At 43.5% G+C, this 17,738-nt stretch overlaps 2 protein-coding genes across 3 annotated transcripts; both read right to left on the minus strand.

Moving 5' to 3' along the window:
• Positions 1-1,235: 1,235 nt before the first annotated feature.
• Positions 1,236-7,465, minus strand: LOC120694759 (protein ENHANCED DISEASE RESISTANCE 2-like). Of its 2 annotated transcripts, none has more exons than XM_039978018.1 (22): positions 6,774-7,465; positions 6,306-6,380; positions 5,836-5,889; positions 5,697-5,762; positions 5,191-5,288; positions 5,051-5,106; positions 4,832-4,948; positions 4,705-4,745; positions 4,509-4,609; positions 4,334-4,429; positions 4,145-4,209; positions 3,993-4,064; positions 3,723-3,878; positions 3,359-3,543; positions 3,207-3,246; positions 2,946-3,091; positions 2,759-2,860; positions 2,503-2,547; positions 2,275-2,415; positions 2,082-2,177; positions 1,809-1,910; positions 1,236-1,580 (listed from the first exon to the last, which is right to left on the minus strand). In XM_039978018.1, exons 1-22 carry the CDS (start codon positions 7,089-7,091, stop codon positions 1,407-1,409), a joined length of 2,346 nt encoding a protein of 781 aa, XP_039833952.1. In that variant the 5' UTR covers positions 7,092-7,465; the 3' UTR covers positions 1,236-1,406. The 2 variants fall into 2 exon arrangements, with proteins under 2 accessions (XP_039833952.1, XP_039833951.1); XM_039978017.1 differs by having other exon boundaries at positions 3,359-3,570; positions 6,774-7,463.
• Positions 7,466-7,833: 368 nt separating this feature from the next.
• Positions 7,834-16,467, minus strand: LOC120694760 (UDP-N-acetylglucosamine--dolichyl-phosphate N-acetylglucosaminephosphotransferase-like). The gene is made up of 11 exons (XM_039978019.1): positions 15,924-16,467; positions 14,783-14,870; positions 14,597-14,688; positions 14,380-14,498; positions 10,485-10,600; positions 10,283-10,410; positions 10,098-10,184; positions 9,244-9,304; positions 9,097-9,137; positions 8,883-9,003; positions 7,834-8,257 (listed from the first exon to the last, which is right to left on the minus strand). Exons 1-11 carry the CDS (start codon positions 16,283-16,285, stop codon positions 8,198-8,200), a joined length of 1,275 nt encoding a protein of 424 aa, XP_039833953.1. The 5' UTR covers positions 16,286-16,467; the 3' UTR covers positions 7,834-8,197.
• Positions 16,468-17,738: the final 1,271 nt, after the last annotated feature.

Raw genomic sequence — 17,738 nt, forward strand, 5'->3', positions numbered from 1 at the left:
TCTCTACACGAGTGCAATGATGCTTGATAAATAACTATGCCATGAATGATTGCAATGATATGCAAATGATATGAGAAAGTTTGCGTTAACGTTATAAAACCACGATAAAAGAGTCTAGACATATAGTACATATGTGTATTAGACTTAGGTAAGTGCAATATAAATAAACAATTAAAAGTGGAATGTGTTCTATGGGTGCCCGGATACTCTGGATATGTGTCCGGATAGTCCGGACAGCTAAACCCCGGAAACTCCGGATATAAGCCCGGAAACTCCGGGTTGCCCAGATACTCTAGGTATAGCCCCGGATACTCCAGGTTTTTCTGTGTTTCTTTGTGTAGAAAAGGGAAAATGACCATTGCCGGTGATTCCGGCCACGGTTTGGGGTGGAGTTTGTTTCTAGAGGTTCTTGGGAGTATGGGGAGTCTATTTTGGTAACTAAAACGTGCATGCATTAGGGTTTCAAAGCTCTAGGTCATTCCTGGTGGAAATGCTGTAGAGAGCTTCATGGCTTCCAAATGGCAATGTGAGTAAATCGGGGATGGGATAAGCTCACCGGCGATGAGTGGAACATTGGCAAGGGCTTCAAAATGGTGTAGAGGGCTTGGTGAAGCTCGAGGTCGTCCTTCTTGCTTGAAACTTGAGGAAGAGGAGGAAGAAGATGGAGGTGAAGCTTGGGGAAGCTCCTAGTCCCAAGGAAGAGATGAAGTCGAGGTGGTACAGCTCGTCGGCGTCGTTCTCCGGCGTAGCTCTGGCGAGGTGGAGGGGCTTCAATGGTGAAGGAGAGGGTGAAGCTCCTCCATGGCTTAGAGTAGAGAGAGTGAGAGAGAGAGTTGTGGAGTGAATGGGAGTGAGAGAGAGAGCAGGAGAGTGCTCTGGTGAAGGAGAGCTCGGGTTGACGCGTGGGCCCGAGTGGGGGCACGTGGCGCTAAGTTTCTGCGCGTTTGACACGCACCACACCTATCCTGCCAAATCCGGAAACTCCGAGTATAAGCCCAGAAACTCCGGGTTTAGGTTGCTAGCCCGAAAACTCCGGGTTTATCCGGATAACCCTTTTTTGAAAATATTTGTTGATGCATATGATGTCACGATGAACCTATAATTATTCTAGGGATGTTACACAAATATTGTTAGTTAATTGTACAGTCGATTGTGTTCACCAGATACTATGGTACTGTAAGTCTATGACGCTGGTCGGAATCGCATTCACAAACTGAAGCGAAGAAAATAAGAATGAACTGTAACGGAAAAGGAAATAAGAGAGCATGTCTGAAGTTCTGAACTCAATATGGGTGCTCGCAGAGATCAGCCGGACTGCAAGTTGGTGCAGTGGTTGAGAACTAATAACAGAGCTTGAAAGGATAAAAACAGAAAATCTCATCGAATTCCTCACAGAAAAGGCTAAATCAGTTGGTTTTCTTTGACGAATCATCCTCTGAAGATGTAGCGTCGTTGCTACTATTATCTTTGTTGCTCTCACTGTTGTTTTCAAGGTTAGGGACTACAGCTGTAGAGGGTTCCACATGGGCCAGCCGAGCTGCGCCTATGACTTGCTCCGGGAGCTCCTCATACGTGTTTGCCTGAAGGTACGAGTAATAGCAGAGAAACAGCCAAAAGTGAGATCCTCACATACATTGACAGGACAAGCCTCCGGTTCTCTTAAAGGGAAGGAAGCATTTTCCCCCCAACAAGAATCTAGTAATGGGCTATCCTTAACAAGATTGAATTGCCTTCGCAATCTTAGGAGAAAAAAAAAGACATCAGGGTCATGTAGAAAAAGTCTGTCAGGTAGAAAAAGGGCCACCAACCTGTATTAGGAAAGCCATATCAACTACTAATGTTGTGACAACACCAAATACCAAACCCAAAACTCCATTTGCTACTGCAGAAGAACCAATGTCGACGTCCACCTGTCAAAAACAACACCCTGACTCCTGAGATGTATTGCATTTTTCACGAAAGACCGAAACATTTAATTGTAAGACTTAGCCCTTTTGGATATGCCCAAACAAAGCGCCCCGAGATTAATCTTTTTAAGCAAAACAAGGAAGAAAACATAAGCAATGTATTAGACAACCCACCTCCAAATACCCAGGACCTCGTACGTAGCTACAATCCACAGCCTTTCCCAGCAAACAAGGGGTGCTGCCAACACTCTGCCGCACTATCCAAGAACCCTGAAAGATTTTTCAGTTTCCATTTTTAAGGAAGAATGAAGTCGAGTAATACAAAAAATATTGCTGCACCCAACATAGCTGCTGTGTGAGAAAAGACCTTAGGAACAGATGGTATAAGCTTTAGTCTGCTATTGCGGAAGTCATCGTCACCATCAAAGAAACGCTGCAGTAATGATCCTTTTTTCAAGGAACTCGTGACGAAATACATGACTAAGCTGTAATGAGTTGATCCGGGAATCTACAAGAGGATAAATTAAAAAAAAAGAATTCAGACGGATAAATAAGTTAAAGACTGAGAACAGTTCTTATGAAATTACCGATTTACCTGCAAGTTGACGACAAATGTATGCATCCCTTTCTCAGCAGCAACCTACAAATAAAATAAGTAAAAGAAAGAGCCATGTAAATAAGGAAAGTTTTTTTGTGCTTTTCCTCTGATAACAGCAACGGTATCTATTATTGATAAATTACTTTGTAGTTGGATCGTGATTATTAGTGAAATGGTATAAAATTGAAATTATAAAGTAACATGAGCAATAATATAACAACATGATAAGAAATTAGACCAGCTTTTTGGTTACCTGAGCAACACAATTTTTTTGCCTTCCAACATTATCCATGCGCTTGGTGTCCTTGAACCAATCAATGGCTGCAAGCTCCATGAGATAACTTGCAGCAGGTATCTGTAACTTGGATATTAGCATGTTAAGATTCTGTATATTGTCTGATAAAATAAAAGGAATAAAATACAAACAGGAAGATTTAGACCTTTGATTTGTCATGTGGGAAGTTCTTGCTACGAACTTTGAAAAGCTTGCTGTCAGGTACTGTCCAACAATTGCGGCTTTTCTCCTCCGGATCATGATGAAGAATCCCAGAAAAGCAAGATAAATCAATTTTTTCTGGAGGCTCATCTGTCATATTGAGAAAGCTACTGCTGTTACAGAAAGAAAAATAAAACACATGCCCTGGAACTTGACAACAATAGATATGAGAATGCAGGAATGTTGGAGAAAGTAGGAAACAAACCTGTGTGTTTAGCTTCACTGTCAGATTTGCTAGGACCTTCCTGTAAATTGGTTTTGATCAAGGATTAGTATGAAGTGAGCAAAATGCAAAACCTGTAGGAAGTTAAGCACTCATGGATTTTGGTTCATAGTTTGGTCTAGGACATTTGGCACCTCTATATCAGCTTCAGGAACCTGATAATCCTCATCGTCATCTGATTCTTCATCAATTGTTCCCATGTTTTTATTTTCTGCACGTTCTTGATCTGCTGGTTTAGTCTTGGGGTCAACTTCATTAGGATTCTCATCATCAGCCATGCTCTCCATTGCAGGAATCCTTGGAGTTATATGGATATCATCTGTTTGGGAAAAATATTCACGCAGCCCTGGGAGTAAGTGTAAATTAGAGCCATAAGGACCAGAATGAATTGGTGGGACAATAGGACTGACTGGTCAATTTAATAAACTTAATTCGTTCCCTCATACTAAACATGACGTTCTTAATGTTTATACCACAAGAAAAACAGTATTTCAGTACCGGAAACACAGTTCAGTATCTGCAACAAAGAATGATACTGAAAGGAAGTAGAGTAATTCAGGAACCATCCCTTCAGGTCAATCTGCATAAGGTGCTGAACCTGAGTACGGGGTCTTCCATTGCGACTCTTTAGAGGACAAATCTTGAACCCTCCACCTGAACTAGTTGAAATTTCAGAGAAAGAAAAGAAATTGAAGCTGACATTTTTGTTTATCTGGAATGCCTAGTAAAGGTAGAAGCAAGACTTATTACGGGCCCAAGGAAAATTACTTTCAATAAGAGCCCTCACATATCCTCGCTGCCGACTACAGTTTGGATGGTCTGTAGATCGAAATAGCACAACTGCATGTGTAAACACTGTCAGAAAGGAGTCATTAAAAAGAGTAAACGAGGCTTGGAAAAATTATAACCCAACAATTTACCATAGCTTCCATCATCGTTACGCCGCCAATACCGAACATAACACAAATCCCGAGGCCAGACGAACCTGCATGTTCATGTAGATGGAAATTTCGTTGAGAATAATCAGAGACAACAGCTAATCATAAGAACTTGTCCATCTGTGAGAATTGTAGTTTTTTTTTTTGCGAGGATGTGAGAATTGTAGTTACCTTGTACACCAATGCAGCTGCAACCTATGATATAGTACTGCGGTGTGACCATCAACCTCTTCAACTAAACTACCTTGGCGAAAGCTACAGTCCCACCTAAATAGAGAAGAAAGATCAGAGGTGAAATTAAATATTAGCATTAGAGAAGCACCAAGTCCAAGGACCATATGCTTACTCGTATCGTGTTGCATCCATGCTCATCATCAGCCCAAAAATGGCTTCACATGTGGCTTCCACTACTCCAACAGCTCTCATAGCTCGGCTACAGCTTCTTGCCTACATGTCATGAGGCAATGTGTAGTCATTTACTTCAGATTTTTCAGATTATCCAGATTTTTTGCAAATATAAAAATTTTACAGCTGGAACGTACAAGGTATTCCACTTCTAGAAGTTCTTCAAAAATGCGCAACCCTGCCAATGAAAAACCAGTAAGCTACCCCAAGTTCAAACATCCTCCAAGGAAGGATGAACACCTAAGGAGACAAACACAGACTTGCCATTTTGGCATCGAAGTAGTCGCCAGTTCTTCTTAGAATAAAGTTGAGTGGGGTCATTCTGATTGGACAGACCAAAATCAGCATCTTTTGTCCAATCATGTACTGAATCCGGGGGACCTAGCAACAGAAATGACATGGTGAAAATGTGTAACATGCAATGGATATTAAATGGATATAAATGGTGCTACTTAGTATTCAACTTCACATGGTAGATGGTACCATTCCCTATAGTTTTTCTGCGAGTTAAAGTTGGCCGTTCCTCTTCTTCTTCAGCTCTGCATTAGTAATAATAAGTTTCTAGCTGATTCAATAAAACGCCTCACACTCAAGGTACCCTTAAGAGATGGAATGGCACTTACGCACTGTCACGATCTGACAATGAAAACTGCCCTCCAAGATCCATATCGAAGTCCATTGTAGCGAATGCCTTATGGGTTTTAGCTGCAGGGTCCGGTTTCTGCAAAAATGGAGTGAATCGGTATGTGCTAAAGCAACATGTAAAATCTGTTCTTGAGTTGGGATGTTTTCTACAATACAAAACGAGCTAAGATAGAGTGCTGACTCTCCCATTATGCGTCCATTAAGTTTGATAACGTTGCAAGTTTTCTGAAGACAGTGATCAACTGCCTCTGATGCAATGAGCTATGGGACCTAAGAAGCACTGTGATCTACTATAAAAGAATTACTGCCTACTGTTTAATTACAAAAGTAATACACAGTATCATCAACTTCTTAACCGATCTAAAGAATTTCTCGAAATGGGCTATTGAACTCCAAGCTTTTCTCTAGACATATTTCAAGTTTGTAGCAAATGTGTCATATCCTAAAAAGTAAAAACGGGGTTGCAGTAAGAGACAGACTGCACCTGATCAATGAGGAGCTCTATTTTCTTTTTCCAGATCAGTGCATCTTCAATATCGTGAGCGCCCATCTGTAAAACAAATTCGCTAGATAAATAAGTGAGGAGTGTGGTTCTGATTAAGGATTGAAGCATTAGAACTGACCGTGATTTGATGCTCCTTTTCTTTCTGGTTATAAACACACAGGACATAAATCATCTGAAAATAAGAAAAAGGTCCAAAGGAGGGATGAGAATAACTGCATGAAAAACTAACTACGGTTGCCAAGTCACATCCCTACGCAACACTTAGTCAGATGCATTATGCAGATAATCCAAAAGCCTGTACCCACCCTGAAAAGAACATTTTCAAATTGCTCGCAGCATGTATAAATATGGGTCGTTTCATATAATCAATTTTGAAGTGCTTAGATGGATGAAAAACGGTCTCAGATATTATGTATATGGCGTGTTTCAAGAAAGGGAACAAGCATGCATCTATTAAGTTTCTTGTAGCAGGATGCAGTACCATCTACACCATACCCAAGAACATCACCAAATGACATTCAGTTTTTTTTTTTGAAACGGAAATGACATTCAGATAAGCCAGGAAACAAAATTGGAAAGCAAACTCACTTGTCCATGATGAGTTTTGAGCCCTCTATCCTCCACCCTACAATTCCCATCTATCAGCAGGGACTTGAGGGGAACCTGGATGCACATCCGCAAATTCAACCAAATTATCAATCATTACAAGTGGGGTGCTTTTGTGCTGATGCGATTAGGGTAGCAGAAAGCGTGGATGGGAAATCAATGCATAATTAATTGTTCTGCATAGTCTCAGAAACAGCAAGAAACGCAGGTAACAAAAGGGTATATCTAAAAACACGAACTTGATAATGAATTAATCTGCAATTTTGGAACATAATTAACCGGTACATTTTCAAAAACATAAGTAATTATCATGCTTAACGGATCACCATTTCGTTTTAATTTGGAGAATGTGATACCGCATTGCACCCATAATAAAAAGTGGTTAAGGAATCCGAACGAACCCTAGCTAGAAACTATGGAACAGCCGGCAATGAAGCATGAAATGCGCACCATGTTATCCTTGGGCTTCTTCTTGTAGTAGGCGAGCAGCCTGCTCTCGAGCACGAAGTAGCGCGTGTGGAAGAAGGACCTGCCGATCTTCCGGCGGCCGTAGCGCACCATCCAGCCCTCGTGGTGCACGGCCGCGGCCTCCCTAACGGCGGTCACCGCCTTGGACAGCTCGGTGTTCTTGGCGGTGGCCGCGGCCGCAGCGTCCTTCCAGGAGATGCCGGCCGACTTGGGGAGCTCCCCGCTCTTGGACGCCCTGGCCGCCGCGGCGTCCCGCCTCGACGCCGACGAGCTCAGCATGTTGGTTGGCACGCCAAGCATTTGGGGCCGATCGCGCGGCGATCGGGGAGGAGAGGGGAAGCAAAGGGGGGAGGGAGCGGTTACAAGGGTGGCCGGGCGGGAGACGCGCAGTGGCTGTATTTGACATTGATTAAGCTTCTAAAGATAGTATAGTTGTAAGTTGATGGGCCAAAGCATTGTGTTTGGCATGACCAATCATCTCACTCATCCTAGATTGTCTGCATACGATTACTCTGTTTTATAAATGTTTTTTCCTTGTTCTTGGAAGAATAATTATTTTAAATGTTTTCGCTCCCCGCTACTAATTAAAGGTTTTCAAAATATTTTCCTTGTTCTTGGAAGTTCGTCGTCCCAAGCTTAAAAGGGAGTGCTAGGGAGGTGATCAAACTGGCACCGGGCGGTGGCACGGCAAAGACAGGATCGGCGGTAGGGGAGAGCTGCAAAATGTAAATTGGAGGCAGAGGAGTGAGCCAGTGAGGTCAGATGAAAGGGTAGGATGACAGAAAAGAATGGGACGGTTGTGTATTGTCTGAATGAATATGTATGAAAAAAAGTAGGGTAAGTCAAAAACTTGTGTTTCATGCTAGATGAAAAAAATACGTGTAAAACAGTACGGGATGGCGAACACTGAACTGTAATCCTTTTTTCTTTTGTCTGAATAGTAAAGTCACCTTCACGGTCCCTTTCACTGAAGCAAAATAAAAAAATAGAGTTCGAGGGTGGGTCAGATGATGATGAGCCAAATACGCTCTCGAGCACAAAATGGACTCTTGATACAGAAACATATATAACTTTCTCGTACTGTGATTCAGAACAAGATTTTTCCCAATGGCGGGAAGACTAGAGACCAAAGCTGCAAAGGTGTACAGGACAGCCAACTTCCTTGAAGCCAAAGCCATTGTACATAGTAGTTACAAAAGAAATTAGGAGCTGTAGTTAGCACAAGAAGTATATGAAACAAATCCAAAGGCTAATGATAGAAAGGCATTTGCGCGAATGGCATGATGCTCTTCCACCAGTATTGGAAAATTTGGGCAGTTAGTCTACAAATATGTTGATGGAATCGGTAGTCATCAGATGCCATTGTTTTTTCCAATAAGTAGAGTGATATGTCTTCTGCAAGTCGGTCATTTGTACCATCCAGTAAGCATGTATCTTAGCCAGAAGCAGAATACGCAACATAGAGCCTGTCAGACATGAGAACGAGGATTATGATCCCAACAGATTTGTTCACATGATAAATGTTCACATGGCTGTACATCACAATGCAGATATATGAAGGGATTTGTAGCGGTTGCTTCAATAAACGGGCTGGTAAAAAGCACAAGTTTACTTGAAATTATTTTGTGTTGATATTTCCCAGTATTGACATAAGAAAGCTAATTCCATGATGCAGTCATGCAAAAACATCAAGAAAAAGAACAGTGACGTCTTGCATGCTAAATTTTGGTGTATGACAGCATGCCTCATGTCTATTATAAGAGCAACATACTAGACAACCCTGCTGATATACATTGATGTGTATGCCGACAAGCTTCATCCAATTTTTGACTTGACCAATGAATCTTGTGCCTAGCTCAACATAAGCGTCTACTTAACTCTGTTCTTTCTTAAATTCTCTATCTGTAATAAAAGTTTCTCCTGTTCTGAATTCGGAATAAGAACTTTGCAAAATGTAGATGATGACTTCTTTGCGCCATAAGCAAATAATCAACACAGTGCCAACTAGTTAACGAGATATTTGGAAGTCAAGAAACAAAATCGCAACAAAGCGAGATAATAGTCTGCACCAAAAGGGCCTTTTCAGTCTACCTGAAAAATAAGGAGCCTTATGCAAAGGGCCTTCTCTGAGCACTTCCCAAATAATCTAAGGAATATGTTGACCAGATTTCCATCTTTGGTACCAGTCAACAGACCTGTTTGAGGATCAAACCTATGGATGGAAGCATAATTTAGAAACTTAATAAGAATTCATGGCATAGTAAGTTATCTTCACGATTCCAGGTCAAAGCAATACAAAAAATACCTTGGCAACCTATGTCTTGGGCAAGGAACAAAGTGAAAGAGCTGCAGGAAATAAAGACATAAATCCAAAGTGTAAGCATACTAAGCACCTAGTCAGCTATCAATGGAGTCAGAACAAAGGAATTAGGTGAAAAGTATTTATCCTGACCTGTGGGACCGAACACAAGAAATTAAGAACTTGAGGTAAAAAGAAGAGCAATAACGTCTCACTGCAAACTCAAGACGATCAAAACGGTCATTGATCAGCTGCAAACAGGTAAAGTAAACTGTGTCTGTATGTGAATCTAGCATATGCTAATACTACAGATGTCAAATAGACATGCATAAGAAATTTTGATGGCACAAGTTTAGTTTCACAGTCAAGATAGCTTTTCAACCACACATATCCTTCCTACGAAGGTTGGCGATAAAAAGTGTGTACAAACTGGATGTCTTATTGACAAAAGTTTTTCTGGATCTAATCGACTACATAACTTCAGACTCAATTTTAACTCAGAAAATAGGATTCCAAAAGAAGAAGAAAATCAGCTTTCCCAAAATGGATAGTTTCCCTATTTTGCATTTGAGAAAACTGCAGACTTATTTTCCTTAAGTGTGTCCATGCTATGTGGGGCGCATATATGTAACTAACAGTAGCAAAAAAGGTTTTCTGCACTGAAGAGGGGTTTCTTTGCATGTGTACACAAACCATTTGTACATTAACCCATAGGGAACTATGGAATATAGAGTGGCTATTGTTAACATTACGTGCTTCACTAATTTAGATGCAGCACAATATTAGTTAAAAGCCATAGGGGAAATGCTTTTTATGCACGTGCACCCAGAACAAGAAAGCAGTTGACACCAGAGTACAGAGTGCTAATTGCATCACTCCACATCACAACCAGTCAGATGTGGAATAAGCTGGCTGAGACTTGACTGATAAATAATATTTAAGTAGTGAAATTTGTGGGAGACTCGGTTCAAAAAAAAAATTGTGGGAGACAATTAAGGAATGTTTACCTGAAATGTCCCAGAATTCCTACCACAGCCAAAGCCATTCCAGCAAAGTAGGTGTAGGTATCACCAACAAAAACAATAGAAGGATACCTGATACACATGTGCACATGATGTTTTTTCCAAAGAAAAGAAGGCAAAAAAGGAAATCTCTATTTAGACAGATCTAATGTGCTTCTGAAGGTCCTTACCAGTTAAAAGCTAGCAAAGCTAATGAAGTGGTTAGGAAAGGCAAGACAAGATAAATCGAGAATTCATGAGCTTGCTGAGTTTCAATGTCTGTAGAGGACCCTATGCGCATTACATTATGTATCAAAACCTGGAAAGTGCCACAAGTCATCAGGAGATGAGTGGTATTCAAGATTTGTGTACTTCACATGGGAATATATTTACCGCAGCAGATATAACAACTGTCTGCCCAACTTCGAGTCCATTTATGCCAGCATGTATATTTATTGAGTTTGTACAAAAGACTGCTAACAAGAGCATGAATAGCTTGTAAAATAAACCTGCATGACAAAGGAAATGAAAGGTCAGTGTAACAGCTTCTGATTATGAATCAGAATACAGAAACAGAATTCACCTACAGAGCTGAAATTGGAACAGGCTTCATAAGCAAAAGCAAATAAGCGACACACAAAGACTATGATCCAATGTGGAGGGCTTATTTTGGACAATGGAAAAGCTAAAGAACAAAGACTTGCAGGGGACCTTGGCTCACAAAAATTAGGAACACAATAAAACAGCACCAAGGCAAGACTTGCTAGATGCCATACTAGATAAAAATGTGGTGTTAATGAACGTAGCCACTGAAAAATGTGTTCTATCTTATGAGTTATGATCAAGAGCAAATGACTGACAAGTGCATAATAGAATTTCATAGTGCAATCTGATATGCTCCTATGCCTTTAGATTTCCCCAATAATCTCCTGGTTGTGTATTATAATAGTAAAAATGAAGTGACGTGTAACATCTCGAAAATTCACTAAATTAAATCACACGCTAAAATTGGTTTCAAAATTATTTGTGCATCGACGAGCTCAGTCCTTTTTTTTTCCTAAAAATCTTTTCCGGCGACACGTCGCCGACACCCGTACCAATCCCCGTCCCATCACCCTGTGCACCTCGCTCCGCGTTTTCCACCGCGTGCCGCCCGACCGGCGCACGTGCCCGCCCGACCGCGGTCGTCGCCGCGATTCCCGCCGGCGCCCTCCCTTTTCTTTTTCTCTTTTTACTCCTCCCTTCCTTTTTATTTTCTTTTCCTTCTTTTCTTTTTCCTCTCTCCTTTCTTCCCTTTTCCTTTCTTCTTCCTCTGGCGCTGAGCGTGCTGCCCAACCGTGTGCACGCCGCCTCCTGCCCGAGCCACGCCACGCCTCCCCCACGCGCTGCACGCGCGCGAGCCCCTGCCCGATGGGTCTCGTCGACCTGAGCACCCCCCGGCCCCGGCCTGCGCCGCGCGCCCCTGCCCGCGCACGCCGAGCCGCGCCGCCCGCGTCGCGCCGTGCGCACACCGCCGCCGCCGAGCCGTCTCATCGCCCTGCCGCACCATTACTCCACCTGCCCGACGCGTCGCGTCGCCCCTGTGCCGCACCGCCTTCCTGTGGCCGCTCTGCGACGCCCGCAAGCCGCCAAGCAAGCCCCGAGCGCCATTAATGGCCGCCCATCGACCTTCACCGTGCCACGCCACCTCCACCGCCTCGCTCCGTCTATAAAAGGCGCCCGAGCTGCTTGCCGTCGCCATCCCAAGCTCGCCAGGCCACCCAGCTCGCCGTTCTTGTTCCTCCCCGCTCTGATTTCCACCTCCCCTGTTTCGGTACAGGGCACAACTCCCTTGTCGATCTCCTCGACCAGGCCACCCCAGCTCGATTAGCTCGACGGTGAGCATCTCCACATCCCCCTCTTCCTTCGCCGAGCTTCGCTTTCCCCTTTCCCTTCCTACGTCGAGCTGCCCACGGAGCTCCTGGAACTGTAGCCATGGCTGCCATGGCCGGCCATGCCGAGCTCCCCATCTCGGCTGGAGAATCCCCGGAATGAGTAGCCCTCACCTCCCTCTTCCTCCCCATGCCCTTGGATTTGATTTTGGTGACGGAATCCTCGAACGCCGAAGCTCCGGCGAGCTTCGTCCGTCTCCTATGGCGCCAGGCGTGTCCGTGGGGCACGAGCGCCTCTGCTCTCTGCTCCTATCCGTATTCCTCCACTCTCCTATTAATTTTTCTCTACCAGCCCAACTACATTCCATTGGCCCAAGTGCTGGACGAAAAGCCCAGGGGCCCAGCTCAACTCCGTTCACGCACAAGCAAGGCAATGAAGCACTCCGTCTGTTTATTCCAGCCCATTTTCGGAATTAATTAAGCCTCCAATTTTATAATTACATTATCTCACTCATCCAACCTCCGATTCAAGTGATTTTTGTCCCTAAATTCCTATAAAATCAAATACTATCCATTCATACTATTTTCATCTCTCCTTGAAACCTGGTTTAGCCCTTGAACACCTCTTTAACCTCTCATTTCATGCGCCAAAAATTCCCCGTTTGCCCCAAACTCCACCACGCCCTTTCCAATATAATTTTGGCCATGCCATTAGAAAATCTCCCGGAAATAATACTTCTATCTCCATTTCTTGATTATTCTCCGATCCGAGCTCGACGATAAACATTTGTTTTCTTTTTATTTATTGATTGTTCGTGTATGCTTGTTGTGTGTGCTGTAGATCACGGTGTGACCGAGGAAGGACCCGTCTCCGAGCAGCATCAGTACAGCGAGCCCGAGCCCGAGGACCCGTACCGCGAGCAGGAACTTCCGGAAGGATTTGAAGACGGCAAGTTCAATCCCATCCTTTGATGCATGTTTCTGTCCTAGTTTTTATAAACACAACCCAATGGCCTGTTTAATAAAATTGCATATGTTTTGCTTGCATGAAAACACGGTTGGATAGCCACCCCTTGATTTGTGATAACCATTCCTTGACCACCTAGATTAATGTCTGATTTTTGCTTGGACGTTAATCGATATTAGAACGCTTAGGGCTTTACTCATAATACAATTGATTTTATAAGGAAAATGTGTGCGTATAGGTTGGGATAAAAGTGGTGTTTTTGTAAAGAAAGCGCAGACGGGATGGACGGCATTTCTGTGTGATTTGCCGATTGGTGTGCTTGTGCCTGTGTGGCAGAGCGAGAAGGGAGGCATCCATCTTGTCGTGTCTAAGGACCGAGTTGGTGTGTCATCTCACCTAACTCTACTTTCGTGCAAACCACTCGACCGTTGAATGGGCAACGGCGTAGCATAAATCCCACTAGTTGGTGTGATAGCCATCAGGAGAGCTGAGAGCAACGGGTGTCTAAGGAGAAGGGATAAGCCCCGAGTGACTTATGCCCGGTTATACCTAAGTGAACGGTTAATGACCCCTTGGTGCAACCCGTGATGGCTAGTCAGGCTTAGCTATGGTGGGTAACGGCTATGTTAGGATCTACACCGACACGACGGTGTTCGAGTTGTGGTATCCTACTTGTGGGAAAAGTTGCACACCTCTGCAGAGATAAGAATCTATTCGAATAGTCCGTGCCCACGGTATTGGGCGAGTTATGGTGTGGTCACATAACTAGTGTTTCATTGGGATGGGCTGGTGTGAGTTGTTTTGGAATTGTGTCCGGCAGTTGTGCCGTGTGCTACGACGGACGGGGAGTCCGGTAGCAGTTTAAAAATTGGAAACTCCGTGTTACTTCTGAAATTGATTTTCATAAAGGCTTTCTTTAAAATAAACCCCTGCATGAAATATCGTTTTTCCGCAAATTAAACCGTAACCTTATCCTTGCTTTACCTATGCATATTATTCTGATATAACCCCCTCCGTGGGTGTGATTGGACTTGCTGAGTACGTTTGTACTCACCCCACTCTTACTTTTTACAGAAGAAGATCCAGACTCCGTGCCAGACGACGCCGAGTAGGGTTACCGTTCTACACCCAACCTTGCCTGTGGTACCGGCCCTGTCGAGATGCCTCCGCTGTCGCAGTACTCTGAGCCCGTGGTAGACCCTATGTGGTTTGCGGTCTGGTGTTATGTCGTAGCTTGGTTAGTTATTATTATTATCTGTATCGAGTGTCCTCCAAGGTTTGTACGGTTTTGAACCATCTGATGTAATAAATGTGGCATCAGCCTCCTGGGACTGATGTTTTGTATCACATTTAAGTCTTCTCTTAGGAGGGGACGCTTCATGACGTGACCACCAAATAGTAAATATATATTGTTTCAAACCGTTTTAAGCTTATGCAGTTATGCGCATACCTAGCTCCAAAACTGTTAGCCCAACATAAGGAGTTAAAGGCTTTGGAATGATGATGGAAGTACCACCAGCATATGCCATCAACAAAGGAAGTGCTGCAATCGTGGGCAGCGCCAGTTTCCTGTTTCAATGTAGACAATTCCAAAATCAATCTATTAGCAACAGTAGTTGCACATCACTATTCAAATGAACAGAAAAACTGTCAGACATGCAACATACACTCTCCATGGAATATCAAGAACATCGTCAACAAATCCAAGAAGAATCATAAAACAGACTGATGCCAATGCTGCATTATATTCAACAAGCCACTGCAACAAGAAACAACAAAAGCAGCAGTCAAACATGTTTCAGGGCATAAGACATAGTTTGTGAATGTCAAAAATATTACTGATCGCAGCATACAATGGAGTCTTCTGCGTAGTGAAACTGCTGAAATATAATTGCAGTGACCAAGTAGACAATCCCAACAACAAGACCTAGTGCCTCAGGCCTGCAAAACAAATACAACATTTAGGCAAACAAGAATGCCATTTAACTTATTATATTGCCAGATAGCAGTGCAAAAGCTTTTGTGTTAATGGTGCATACACCATACAGTGATATTATTCAACTTATAATATCGTGGCTGCAGTTGTTCAGTATGAATTTCTACACAGTTATCTAAAACTCTAAGTTAAAAGTGTCTGCAACTGAGTTTACCACAACCTTAAGTCACATATATGTACTAGAATGTATCAGATTCATTGAGGGAGAAAACATTAACAAGACATCATGCTTCTTCAAATAGCACTTTTATCTATTTTTTTCTAAATTAATGAAATCCAGATAATCCAGGACATTTGCCACGACAGACAAAGAATTTGGTTTGTGCAAAACATAAGGAGATGAGGTAGTGCGTGAACTGTAGACATAGGCATGTGAGCTAAAGGGAAGGTTGTTAGCAACCCTTGGCTATGCAAATGGGTTTATTAAGAGTTTATATAATGTAAAAGAAAAAAAGGAAAAAAATATTAAGGGCTCTTCAGTACATCAGTGAAGCTAGCCTGCTAGACATCCCAAATTAAGGCCTTAAGCTATTGATGAAGCTAGGGCTACTTGTATTGGAATTTATTCACTCCGTAAACTTAAAAAAAATACTTGAATACTAAATTCCTCAAAAGAAGAATTTCATATGATAACATCAAATCAAACTATAGTGATAAAGTACCAAGAAGCAGCCTCAGCCACCCCTCCAGGAAATTCCAACTTCAGCCGCCATCCCAAAGAGCAACCTCTAATTTCAAAATTAGGAACATTTTCTAAAACAAGCTCTCTCTTTTTGAAACACAATATCCAAGTTATGCACAAGAACCGAACAAATCCAGCTAGCTTCGGTTGAGCGGTTATTGTAATTGACTTCAAACGAGCTGAAATCAAGTGTATTTACAGTACTGTTGCAACCAGATAAAGGTATGACCGGAAACCAAACACTTGAATCAACTTAAATCTACTCCTAGAGGAATGACATTTGCAAGAGGACATGTAAATTTGCTTGCGCACTCACACTTTGATCTCGCCCGTGGGCAAGCCCTTCTTGTTGATGTCGTAGCCGAACATTCGGCGGCGCAGGTGGTAGCGGGCCGCGACCGGGATGAGCTTGAGCACGATGAAGAAGCCACCGAGGCTCATGGCGCCGCATTTGAGGATGGATCCCCGCAGATCAGCGTCCAGCGGGTAGTGCACGAACGCGAGGTACGAGAAGGGCGCGAGGAAGAGCACCGCCGCCGCAGCGGCCACGCCCAGGTTCGGCGGCCGGAGAACCGGTTCCTTCGCCGGCTCGCCTGGCGCCGCCGCCGCATCTGCCGGTGGCGGCTGCGAAGGCGTGGCCCCGGCAGCGGCCGCCGCGGGCCTGCGACGGGCGGACATGGGATGGACGGACGGCGTGGATGTTCGGTGAATTGGCTCCCGACGACGAGCTAGCCGCTCGAAGCCTCGCGGTGCGTGCGGCGGTGGCGGGCTCGTGTCTGGAGGTCGCCGCCGGCGGGCAACGAGAAGGGTTTTATTGGAGTGGCCTCGGGGTGACGTGGAGCGCCCTCATTGGCTGCAGTCACGTGTTCGGCCGTCGGGCACTGGAGTAGTGGGAGGGTCGTGCTGGGATCTTGCGTGGAATTGAAGTCCCCGGCTGCTGGGCCAGCCGAGAAGGGTGTCTGTTAGGTGGGGTCGACCCCGTCATTTGTCACTCTGACAAATGGACCCCAAGCTTTTTTCAAAAAAAAAAAGATCCCAAGCTGTAATGAGCAACCTCGGGCCTCGGCTAAACTTTTGAGAGCTCCTGATTTTGTATGATGAAAATGTGTGGTGTAAATACAAGTGTTCAATAAAAAAAATTGTTCAATAAAAATACATTTAAATGTACCCACAAGGCCACAACCCCATTCCGAGAAATGAGCAGCTCCGGAAGTTCTTGAGTTTTGCATTTTAACCATACATCAAACAATCTGCTGGTGGCTGGTGCTGATTTTTTTTGTGAGAGAAAAATATTTGCTGGCTGGCTGGTGCTGATTTTGTGTGAGAGAGAAATACTGTTGGTTGGATGCAGCGAAGATGAAGCGGACAGAGCAAAAGAGAGTTATAAATTTTAGCTTGTGTTATTTTAACTACGTGTGCTTAGACATGGTATTTAGGTGGTAAAACTGATTTCTTCACCATGTTATGTGCATTAAGTGCTCATAAGGTGAATGAGATGCTTAAGTTTGCACTAGATTTTTAGGGAGTACTATCAAGGTAGTTATGCATTGATTTCAATTATAAGGATTGCATTTATGCATGTGCTTAATCGTTTATCCGTAGTCTCAACCTAACGCTTACTCCTAAATACCTAAGTATCCTGCCCTGTAAATGTAAGTCTCACATCAAACCTTTTGCCTTGAAGTTTACAAATCCATGTTTGAGAAGAAATTTTGAGCTAGAAAAAGGGTCAAAGTCCTAATGATAGAGACAAAAGGAAACTCCAAACCAAGTAAGAAAGTTCAGCGAGGTTATTAAAAAGAGTCTGGAAAACTACAACCATAACATAAAATTCCAAAAAAAAATTAAATCTATGAAATCTTTGGTAGTTTCATTTTTTTGTTCTTATATCTATCTATAAAAGATACTTCAAAGCTACTATAATCCTAATTAAGTTTTCAGCACGCTGTGCGAGTCATTTTCCAAGACGAGTTTGTTCACCAACCGTCCCGCGACTGCCCAATTAAAAAAAAAACGCGCGGGCAGCCCGTGCCGCCCCACGTACAGGTACAGCCCAGCCCACGATTCGCCCGCCCGCCCGCCCGCCCGCATCGACTACTACCAACCCACAAGCAACCCCCGTCCTCATTCC

The sequence above is a fragment of the Panicum virgatum genome, chromosome 2K (assembly GCF_016808335.1).
Source record: "Panicum virgatum strain AP13 chromosome 2K, P.virgatum_v5, whole genome shotgun sequence".
Lineage (NCBI taxonomy): Eukaryota > Viridiplantae > Streptophyta > Magnoliopsida > Poales > Poaceae > Panicum > Panicum virgatum.